At 45.8% G+C, this 11,757-nt stretch overlaps 1 protein-coding gene across 1 annotated transcript; it reads left to right on the forward strand.

The window, feature by feature from the left end:
* The first annotated feature begins 497 nt into the window (after window positions 1-497).
* Window positions 498-2,732, forward strand: nol12 (nucleolar protein 12). The gene is made up of 6 exons (XM_071902039.2): window positions 498-650; window positions 894-999; window positions 1,109-1,157; window positions 1,262-1,410; window positions 1,890-1,993; window positions 2,273-2,732. The coding sequence occupies exons 1-6, from the start codon at window positions 541-543 to the stop codon at window positions 2,466-2,468; spliced, it is 714 nt and encodes a 237-aa protein (XP_071758140.1). The 5' UTR covers window positions 498-540; the 3' UTR covers window positions 2,469-2,732.
* The last annotated feature ends 9,025 nt before the right edge of the window (window positions 2,733-11,757 follow it).

Below are 11,757 nucleotides of genomic sequence, written 5' to 3' on the forward strand. Positions count from 1 at the left end.
CTCTTCTGAATTCAGCTGAAAGGAAAGAAACCCAGGCAGGGAAGTCAGGAGAGTGTCACCAAGCATTTTAGAAAAATAAAAAATAAAAGGGTGAGGGAATGGGGAACAAGAGGCAGCCATACAGTATCATGAAATGCATTCAATATTATTCTATGAGTTCATTCTCAATACCAAACATGCTAAGGTGACCTGATACCAGATACATCATGGCATCAACAGATAACTTATGTTGCTCATGCTATTCATGAGAACATGTGGATTGTGTTGTTTAACTGGAAATAACTAGATATAATAGCAATTTTAGTCACAGTAATAAGGCCAAAGGTTAATATAAACACTGTATGGTTAAGATCTGGACTGTCTGAACCTGAAAAAAATCAAAATCTTAAAACATTTTAAATATTTGGGTTGAAGGGAACCTTTTTAGGATCTTTAGACCGAGGGGAACAGAGTGCATTGTACGTGTTTCTAGTCGGACAAAGTTGAATGGTGCACTCAGCAGGAGAAGCAAGAAGTAGAAGACAAACTCACGTGCACAACATGAAAAACATGAAAAAACACAACAATATGTCCAAAAAAGGCAAATTCAAGCCAGGGTCCAAGAAGAGAGAAAACAAATGCATCGTTATGTTTGACGACAAAGACCGACAGTAAGTTAATAATCGATAATAATGTTATTAAACATCTGTCAGCTGTTAGCATCTTACCGTTAGCCGTCACTGTTAAGTTAGCATTACCTACCAAGCCAAGTTTGATTAGACACTGGTTGGTTTAATGTTCACTCAACGGATTCTGTATGCTAACCTGCAGTGACTTGTTAAAAGGCGATACCTGTTGGCAGGCATTAGTAATGATGTTATGTCGTGTGGTAACTGTGGGTTTTGTCCTGTCAGGGAATTCCTCACTGGCTTCCACAAGCGAAAAGTGGAGAGAAGGAAAGCAGCAGTGGCAGAAATCCAGAAGAAAATCAAGGAGGAGCAGAACAGAGTCAGACAAGAGGTAACTTTAAATAAGCTGGGAGCGTTAAAGTAAGATTTTGGGATGGACACTAACTGAATGGTGAACACAGAAGGCGTCACTAATGTCATGTTTGCTTATCTCATTTCAGAGGCATAAGGAATATCTGAAGATGCTCAAAGAGAGGAAAGAAGCTCTAGGTGAGTGAAAATGCGAAAACCACACGTCTGTTTTCCCTGTACATTTCATTGATCTGTAACTATACTTATAAGTCTTTCCCTCTCTCCTTCCCTCCACCTCTCAGAGGAGGATGTAGATGACCTGGAGGACGCCATAACAGGCACAACAGAGTCTGTGTACTACGATCACCCCAACCACACCGTCACCGTAACGACCATCAGTGACCTGGACCTCACTGGGGATCGCCTTCTGGGGCCAGCAGCAGCAAATCAGGTAGAGAGTTAGCCCCTCTGCTTCTTAACAGGCTGCATGTGGAGTCTAGATGCAGAAAAAGAAATAGGATTCACAAATGCTGAATTCTTGTACTGTTGCACTCAGGGGGAAAATGCAGGTGGGGAAATTGAATTAGTAATGCTCTCCCCTCCCTCAACACTTACTATCAAAGTGCCTTGGAGCAAGGCACCTTCAGCTGCTTTAGTGGCCAACAGTAGGAGGCTGTGGGTATACTGGGTCGGTCCCAGGTGTGAGTGTGTGTGTAACTGTATGAATGTGAAGCAGGGCATTGCTGGAAAAGTGCATGCATGTTCAGTCACCTTTCTCTGGATAAATAAAGGTTAAAAAAAAGTTAAATTGCTGTGAATAAGAGCATCAACTAAATAGTGCAGTTGCAATTGCGGGCTCATTTTAATTGAAGACAGAACTATATTGATGGCAATGAAAGTGCACTAACACTGAGAATCTCTGCTGTCAAGGTTAATGGAGAAGGTGAAGGTGAGAATGCAGAAGGGGGACAAGAAGAGGAGGCGCAAAGGAGTACGATGCCGAGGAAAGCCGGGAATCCCATCCTCAATAAAAAGTAAGCTGTTTGTCACACAGTTCTGCACTGTTACGTACAAACACACACACTGTTCTTACATCAACAAGGTATTGCATTACTGTCATCATATTCCCACTCTTCCAGTACCCTTCTAAAATATCTTTTTGGTCAGTGTAAAGATGGTCTAAGTGGTGACATAGTAGCTAATGCTCACTAATACAATGCTGTTTTGTTGTTGCTTTAATATGTCTGCCTGCCATCCTCTCTCACTCAGCTACATTGTTTTTCTCCCCCCCCCCCCCCTTCCCACTCTTGCAGGATCCGCTCCCTCACGTCTTCGCTCAACACTTTCAGCAAGCAGGGGAAGAGGAAAGGGAAGCAGGAAGGCCGAGGAGGACGAGGCCGTCTGGCGGACAAGAAGCCCGGTGTCACGGAGAGAAAGAGCAGGGCCGGCAGGACCAGCAAGAGGCAGAGGCGCCGGCAGACGGGGAAGAAGATTCATCACCACGACTGAAATATACTGTGTGTAAAAATAAAATGTAGGGTTTGCTGAGCGAACTGTGAAGAGGCTTGATTGTTTGGTCAGAATCCCATAGGTGAACATGATGGACTTTTATTGCTGAAAGTGTCTATGGGGAAAAGTTGCTCAGTATTTCCACAGAAGGCTTTTCATTTGGTCACATTTGTACATTTTGTCACAATGGAACTGTTTTTTGTAATGTTATATTCCTTAAAATGTATACAAATGCTGTATTTACTTGCTTTGATTAAATGAAAGAAGAAACATGCTAATAAGTTGCCTTGTGTTGTTGTGTGTTGTTTACACAAACTGATAGTCAGTGTGTTCTCTCTGGAATTCGGTTGCTCTGTTGTCTATTGTTTAATAGGAAACCTGACGCTCCAGTCAACATCCATTCTGGAGCATCAGGAAATTAACCCTCAGCTCTGTTTCCCCCTAACTCACAGTATTACCTCTGTGTTTGTGTGTGTGATCTAAAGGGGAACGAGCTGCACCTTACACTGTGTTCATTTGAAGAACTTTATACTACACAGTCAATGGGTTTTAATGTATGTTAAACCCATACCTCACCGGTGTTTATTTATTTACGTTAACCTGAGCCAGCGCGTGCCAGCTGTCACCAGCACGAGCGTTTCATTTCGCTTTCTAAAGCCCATGATATTTAATACAACCGCTCAATGGAGGAGCCGCCGTGCCACCGGCTCCATGTTGGCTCCGGGTGTGCCTTTTGGTCCGGGGCCTCTGCAGCGTTAACCCAGAGCCATCATGGCGGTGGTGTGTGCTTCAGTTTCACCCATTGTCAGAGCAGCCAATCGGATCTATCTGAGAGTTTGGCAGCTTGAGGGGATAGAGAGCATGGGGAAGAGGCATGTGCCTGATGGGGGTCTGATGGACAGTTTATCTTCTGACTCCTCGTGCCATATTGTCAGTTGAGGTGACGACGGGGGCTTCTTCTGTCAGGTAATGCTCATCACTTCTCTACCTGTCATTTTTAGATCAAAATGATCACAGGAGATTGTCTTCTGTTTTTACTGTCCTACTTTTATATTGTCTTATCAGTAAGTTGATTTAGTTTAATTCAGTTGTTAGAGACTGAGATGCTTGTAAAAGGTGTTTAATTATGCTGCTTGTGCTTTGTGGTTAGTAGTAGTAACGCAATTCTGTGGGGAGCTTTGATAGTGCTGACTGGATTGTGTTTCACTGTCCTCTTGTGTGATTAGTTATCACCCACCTTAACAGTTCCGCTTTAGATCGTGCATTAACCATGAAATAAAAGATCCTCTCAAGCAATTGTTCTGAGCTGTTGCTTGGTGCCTACACCTGTCTTCAGTAATGTAGTGGCACAGCCAGAATCTACTTTAACACTTTGTGTTAAAGTAACACAAACACAAACACACAGTAACACTTTGTGTTAAAGTAAATGTGTCCTCTTTAACACATTTCTTTAAGGAAACTGTTGTGTTAGTTTGGTTCGTTTTTTTCTCATCTCACACTTTTTGTGGATGATGCTCTGCAGGTTTTGGTCAATACTTCATTTATGTCTACATGTCTGCCTGCATGCACCACACATTCGTTATGTTTAGTCACCATAACAGTTTTCCATATATCCTCATCGATGGGTACTGTATGTGTTTTGTGTTGTTCTTGTGTGGCGTGTAATTCAACTATCCCTCTACCCTCTGCTGTTGTCGGTCAGTGCTCTCTGCGGGATGCGATGAGTGAGCGAGTGCCCCCTCCAGACGCGCCATGCCCCTGTCCGGCGATGAGCCCGTCTGCCCCAAGTTCCAGCCCAACATCTTCGACCCCTCCCGCTGCCACGACTGCCTGCGCCAGAAGCATCTGCACGCCGGCGCAGGGGAGAGCAGAGAGGCAGCGCCGCAGGAGAAGTCCACAACTGGGACTGGGACTGGGACTGGGACTGGGTTTGGGATTGGGACTGGGATTGGGCCACTGCCAGGCAAAGGAGCCCCATTGCCACCTATCCCATCCCAGACAGAAAGGGACACCAGCAGCAAGGTAAGAAAGAAGAGAGGCAGGGAAGGGAAGAGGGAGGCAGAGAGGCACAGGGCAGCAAGATAACTGGGTAGAGACAGGGAGCAGAGAAGGCTGATTGGGCCGGAGAAAGAAAGAGTAGGATGGGTGCTGAGTGATGAGACTAGCTGGGCCAGTAGACGGGCCGGTCGATGAGAGCATCAGGGGTCACGGATGGGGTCAGGAAGACTCTGAGGTCAGACTCTAGGCAATCTATAATCAACGTGGAGAGGAAATGAGGTAATGTTTTGCTTGAGTCAGCCTTAACTGTGTCTCGCAGATATGTATTTGCACACTCAGTTTCACAATATTTGGATTGTGAAAGAATCCACGTGAGTGTGTTTTTTGTTAGACGAAGAACTATTTACTTGACCCTAGAGTCTGTGCTTCTGTGGGTCAATAAAGGGATCACCAAGGGCCTGGTAGCAAATGCACTTATAGCTGTAAATACAGTTAGTGAGATCGCCTATGGCTCTTTGTTGCGTGTGAGTGTAATGAATTAAGAAAAGGTCAGAGAGAGAGAGAGAGAGAGAGAGAGAGAGAGAGAGAGAGAGAGAGGTAACGATGAGGAGTAGGGTGGTAGCAGTGGCTCCTATTACAAATTAATGAAGCAGGATCATTTACTGCCCTTTTGGGAATCACTTGTAATATTAGACAGAGGGGCAGTGTACACTTGTCTATACAGTATTGAAACTCCAAACAACAGTATAACTCTCCTGGGTATTTATTCTACATCCACGACACTGTTATTGTCTATGTTACTCCCTTTCTGAGACAGTTTCACTAAGCATGATTGTTAGAAATATTGTGAAGGAAAAGGAAAAGGAAGGAAAATATTGTGAAGGGAAATATGTGAATAAATACTGCATCTTTCGCTGTGCCACTACAGTGTGTTTTGTTGCCATTGTAATAGCCTAACTACAATTCCCAAGAAGCTTAGGGAGCAATGCCAATTACTGATATTTACAGACAGTGAAGTCAAAGGTTTGGGTCCTTTTTTAAGACAATCCATTTGAAGCGGAGGATTTACGTCAAGAAAAAAAAACTGCTGAAATAGTAATGAGGAGAGCCACGAGCCGGGTCGAGTTACGGCGGTGTAACCCTAATCGAACGACAGACTGAACATGTGAGTGTGTGTCAGAGAGAGGTCCAGGAGGACAGAGGGGACAGACTCTATTCAGCTAACCTCTGCTCATGGGGATGGAGCCAGACAGACACACTTAGGAATGTTAAGTATGTGATGTATGGTTTGTCACTTACATTGTATGTTTTGAGTGAACCTTTATGCTTATAATTTCTCTGATCATCTGTCAAAGGAGTCATATCTAGGTTTTGGTAAGCAGCTGAGGCGTTGCTTTTGGGTAGGGCTATTGTAAATGTCACAGGCAACATCAGTGAGCTGAGTTGTACCACCGTCACTTGGAGAGCGATGGAGACCGATGTGACGTTTTGATTGGCTCGCGTCTTATCTTGTCAACCTATCAGGACGACTCTGATGGGCTGTCAGTGGTGAGCAGCTACTGTGAAGTCAATGGAGGCCGTCTGGGTTATGGGGAGAGCTCGCTGTGCATCCTGAGCCCCGACTGTGCGCTTTACATCTGTGACGGAGACGACGACGACAGCACTGACAGGTACGGACGCTGGATGGTGATGGTTGGGAGCGCTGGGAAGTCCAAATGTAGACTTTAATATGTTATTCTTCTGTAGTGATGCTGACAGGTATGCTGGATTGTCTTGACAGTCAGATCATTTAGAAAGCAAGTACTGTAGTTTATCATGATGATGTTTAATATGTAGATAAGCACAGAGAGTCATATCAGATTATTATACTGTAGGCAATAATAATTCTCCATTAGCAAGCTACACTAGAATATCATGATCTAATGATTTTGAGCATTGACAGGCAAGTTGGTTTGGCATTGATCTGTCTGATACCAAATGGCTTACAGTGACTTATTGACAAAAGCTAGTGTAGTTTACTTTTTGTTACTTCAGTGGGTTTATCAGGAGATATTAGGAGATACTGAATCTCAGGTTATTTGCTCCTCAACAGGGAAAGTATGTTTTTTTTAATTATTATTTTTTAGCCATTTTCACCTTTATCTGACAGTTGAAAGTAGAGGTAGACAAAAAAGATTGGAAAGAGAGGGACACGACATACGACAAAGGTCCTGGGTCGGATTTGAACCCAGGATGTCGTGTTTAGATGGTATGCGCCTTACACCACTAATCCACAAGGATGCCCCGAGGAAAGTGTGTTTCTTTCTTTTATAGTGTAATCATATCTCCTTTCTGTTATTCCTTAGGATGAGGTTTTGAAATGTTAAATGACATGTTTTGAGTCTCACCAGCAGCCCAACTGCTAGAAGCGAACATATGTTGCACAATATGTTATCCAATTTGTCCACTTATGTAGTTACTATATGAAATTTACATTATATTGATTTAGTTCTTTTTTCTCTCTCCCTTCCTCTCTTTTGCCTCTCACTCGTTCTGTCTTTCTCTCTCTCTGTCTCTCTCTCTCACCCTTCCATCTCTACTCTCATCATTCTTCTCCCATCTCTTCTTCCACCTAGCTGTCGTGACCAAAGTGACTACCAAGAGCTCAGCGGCTCTGTCAGTGCAGAGGACGACTACCTGCCGATCCGTTGCCGTCCGACCCACCTCGGCATGACCCGGCTCGACCCTCCGCCCCACCGCCCCAACCCTCGGGCCTGGATGGAGGAGGCTCGGAGCAGGGACAGCTTCAGTAGGCACTCAGGTACAGGAAGGCAGTTACACATCAGAAGCACGTAGTATGCGCCTAAACCTCCAGGGTGCACAAGTTATTATTTATTATTAAGGAGAATCACTGTCCAAATACATTGTATTTTCTCTTAATTTAAGCAGAAAGGGTTGGACAAATCGAAGGATCACCACACACACTTTGACAGAAAGAATTGAACCTCAGCGTATATGGGCACTAAAAATAAAATGTTGTTGGACAGTGCCACACAGCAACTAGCTTACAGTCAGGTTGTTATGTTATACAGCAGATTGAACATAGACAGGATAGTAAGGAGAGGGGGAAATGTGACAGCTTCACCTGAACTGTTATTTGAACACATGTATGAAGTCTGTACATTAGCAGACTGAGCCTCCAGTACTCCAGTATGACTTACTGCACTGGACCAATCTGTATCCAGTTACAGCCAAAGGTGTTCTTTACCTGGCAATACTGTCAACTAACCTCTGTTTGATGTCACCAGTTGAGGTGTCTCAGGGCAATTATCAGTAATGCAATATAGCTGGGTTTGTGTCAAGGAATCTCTGGTAGTTGCTTGGTAGCTGAACTTTGATGTATGCGTCTCTTATCTCTATTATTCCCTCTATCTCTCCCTCTTTCTGTCTCTCTCTGTCTCGTGTTTTCTTTCAGGGTTAAAAGGAGAGAGAGAGAATCGTGAAAGTGGCTACTTCTCCGTCGGGAGGGCAGCGGGTGCCCGTTCATTCCATGATAACAGCCCGCCTCGTCCTTTCCGCCATTATGAGAGAGGACACCCCCTCTTCAGCACCCGCAACGTTGAGCCCAAGGATACCATCCCATTCCGGAATCCTAATCTGGGTGTGGCCTCTGACAGGCAGAACCCAGAGGTAATAAACCCGGACCTGCCTGAGGAAATCCCGCCTCCTGACCCCTATGATATTGCCGTCGAAGTCGAGGCTCAAGTCGGCCCTCGCTCCCCAAGCCCTACCCCTTTTAAAATAGCAGAGTCGCTGGCCTCCACTGGCCGAAGAAGTGTCAACAGTTCCTATGGAAGGGGAAACCTCTCCTCTCACACATCAGGACGTTTTGATTCGTCAAGACAAGGCTCCGCCCTTCAATCACGTTCTACTTCTCCCTCACGCGGAGAATTACCATTCAGGCGCAGTGAGTCTACCGCCTCCCTCAATAGGCGTAACTTCGATGGTGGAGGGTCTCAGGGGCGAGAGCAAAGACCCAGAAGCCCCACGCAGGGCACATATGGACGAAGTGTTGAGTCGGGAACACTGCCTAGAAACTTCAAACCATTTACAAGTTTAGTCAAATCCCAACCCAGCACCACTTCTGAATTTAGGAGTGCCTTGCGTAAAACAGAGGTAAACGGGTCTTTGAATGGTCGTGGTCGGGACAGCAGAAGCTCGTCCCCTTCAAGGAGGGATTACAACCCCACCGGCCAAAGCTCTCTTCGTAAAACTGAAATCACCAGCAGTTTGTCAAATGGACGAGGGCGCAATAGTCGTCCTTCTTCCCCCTCTAGGAGAACATATGACAGTGTGCGCAGTAGTCCCAACTCCTCACCACCAAGGAGAACGCATGACAGTGTGCGCGATAGTCACAACTCCTCACCACCAAGGAGAAGTTACAGCTCGTCCAGCCAATCCCTCCTTCGTAAATCAGAATCAGTCATATCCCTGAACGGACGTGGTCACCATGGACGCTGTGGCTCCCCCATAAGAGAGGGCTATGACATTGAAAGCCAGGCTCTGCTGCGTAACTCAGGGGCTTGGAACGGACTGAATGATCAAGAACACGAGAGCCCCAGCTCGCCTCCGTCCAGACGAGGCTATGAGACACCGACTCAATCCGTGCTACGCAAGACTGAATCAAACAGTTATGGTGGCGGTCGAGGTCGTGACAGCCGTAGCTCCTCTCCTGGAAGGAGAAGCTACGAGTCCCCTGGTCAGTTTATGCTGAAGAAAACAGACACCGGTGGCTCATTAAATGGTCATAGTCGTGAAAGTCGTAACACCTCCCCTTTGAGGAGAAGCTACGATTCTCCTGGTCAGTCCCTGCGGCGTAAGTCTGAAGTAGACAGCCCTGCCAGAAGTCGTGACAGCCACAGTTCATTGCCTTCCAGGAGAAGCTATGATGCTCCTGCCCAATCCTCACTGAGGAAGACAGAAACCAGCAGCTCCCTGAACAGCAGGAGTCACAACAGCCACGCCTCGTCTCCCTCTAGAAACGGCAACAGTGACCCACCAGGCTACGCACTCCTGAGAAACGCCACCAGTGGAGACTCCGGCCTCTCCCATCAGAGAAAAAGCACTTACAGCGACACAAGATCTGACTCCAATCACTCACCGCGTTCCTGGCGGGACTCGTCTTATTCCAGCTCCTCGGTATCTCGTCCCGCCTCGCCCTCCAGACAGGCCACAGACGGCGGCAGAGCGGCTCTCTCCCAGAGGACTCCTGTTGTCACCATGGAAACATCCAGGAGTTCCAGCATCAACAGGTCCGGCGTTGGCAGGCGGGGCCTTGAGGATCGTAGCTCTTCCCCCAACGAGAAGAAGCCCTCCCAACGGATACGGAGCCCCTCCCCCTCACCTCAGGTTCAGATGCGGGGGCACACCTCCTCCCAGAGCTCCATGGAGTCCTCGGAGTCGGGCCAGCTGTCGGGGGGGTCAACGGGGCGGAACAAGGAGGAGTACGCCGTGATGGCCGACCTGCCGAAGGTCAAGATGATCCATCAGAAGGACGGACCAGGTCACATGGGGCAGCCTCAGAACCACCGGCCCTCGCGGAGGCAGGAGCTCTTCAAACCAGCCAGGTCAGAGTCATGTTACAGCTTGGAGGGACTGAAGTAGCTGTAACAAGAGGAAGAGAGTTAGTTGGATAAAGAATGGAAGGATTGGTTTCATAATCTGTATTAAAGTGATAGTGTAATATTTAATTATATGATTAAAGCTATGGCATAACTTTGTTTAGCAATTGTGATATGTCAAAACTGCATTGCTAAATGTGGTATAGCCTAATTATTTACATGGTATTTTATAGTTCACAACTGGTGAACTGGTGGGACTGGCGGTAAATTGAGAGGGCATGAGATGGGATGACATAACACCTGTTCACATTTTTGAAGCTGGCTCTGCTACCTCCGCACCATCCCATTTGCTAAATGTGAACAAATCAGACACTGACAACCTGACTGTGCTGTTGCAGCCACTCCCTGAGCAAGCATCCCTCCAGAGAGTGGGACGATACAGGAGACCCAGACAGGGAATATACAGGGTGGCAACATGGTGGCAGTGGGTATCTATCTAGAGCTCACTCCTCCACCTCATTACAGGTAGGCTGATTGAGGGGGAAAGAAAGTGAATTTTAAAAAAGGATGAAGAAATAACAGAAAAGAATGTTGAGCAAGCTACCTTTTTTTTATTTGAGCTGCATTTATTGATCTGAAATTGCTCTCAAAATCCATATTTTATAGGAGTAGCTTTGCACTAGAGAAAAACAAAACCTCCAAAATATTTTATTGGATTTTTGAGAATATGAAGTGGAGAGAGACAGGAGTGGGAGTAGAAAGAGTAGCAACAGTATAGCAGGAGCTGGGATATGAACTCATGCAGTGGTATGAGCATTGTATTTGCATTACATGGTTTTGTGAGAGTTACCTCACAGTTACCCCTATACAATTATTATAACAAAATGCATTCCAGTGGAATTAGGGCTTGTTCCTTGTGGTTGCTGTCACCTGCGCAATATGTTAATGTCTAACCACATCTTCCACATACCATACACCAGATTAAAGAAATCCTTTGTGGATGTGAAACTCAGATGGTTTCTATGTTTGCTCAGTCAGACATTGAATATGTTCATAACTACAAGCTGTTTCTTTCCAGAGGTCTGGTAGTCCCACAGTAGAGGAGGGCGGCTCTTGGAAAGGTAATCATCACAGATCTGAACAAATGCAGGTATGTTATACAGCTGGCCTGTTTGTCTATATGTGTGCTTACTCGCTCTGTGTGTGTGTGTGTGTGTGTGTGTGTGTGTGTATATGTGTGCGTGTGTGTGGGGGGGAGATAGGGATAGAAAGTGAGAGTGAGTGTGAGAGAGTTTCCACATTTTCACTTCCCATTCTGCCATGCGTAGGGTCACATTAAAGGCCTCTATACAGTGGATTTATCTGTTTAAAACATGTAAATGAACATCATAAACCTGTAGCACAGATGTTGCATCACACGTTTATTGCTGTATGGCCTATTTGAATGCTTCTGTTACATATTGACTAGACATGCTGGCAACATGTCCCGTCTACATGCGGATCCCATCTATTAATTTCAAAACTAGCCTGCTGGCATACCTGACTTATATTCAACCTATACCTCTTTTTTTTATTCTGTTTTAACAGCTGGTTGTTGTGTGTCTATAGACTTCACCTACACCCTAAAGGCATTTCATAAGACTGACTGAGCTTTGTCAATTGTGGTCTGCTGGGGCATGTGTTGAAATTCC

Source organism: Centroberyx gerrardi, chromosome 7 (assembly GCF_048128805.1).
Source record: "Centroberyx gerrardi isolate f3 chromosome 7, fCenGer3.hap1.cur.20231027, whole genome shotgun sequence".
NCBI classification, from domain to species: domain Eukaryota; kingdom Metazoa; phylum Chordata; class Actinopteri; order Beryciformes; family Berycidae; genus Centroberyx; species Centroberyx gerrardi.

Bases quoted from the DNA above. Each gene is read 5' to 3' on its own strand.
- nol12 (XM_071902039.2), top strand. From the start codon at position 541: ATGAAAAACATGAAAAAACACAACAATATGTCCAAAAAAGGCAAATTC. The intron at 1,158-1,261 runs GTGAGTGAAAAT...TCCACCTCTCAG, and splicing joins AGAGAGGAAAGAAGCTCTAG to AGGAGGATGTAGATGACCTG. The intron at 1,994-2,272 runs GTAAGCTGTTTG...CCACTCTTGCAG, and splicing joins AATCCCATCCTCAATAAAAA to GATCCGCTCCCTCACGTCTT.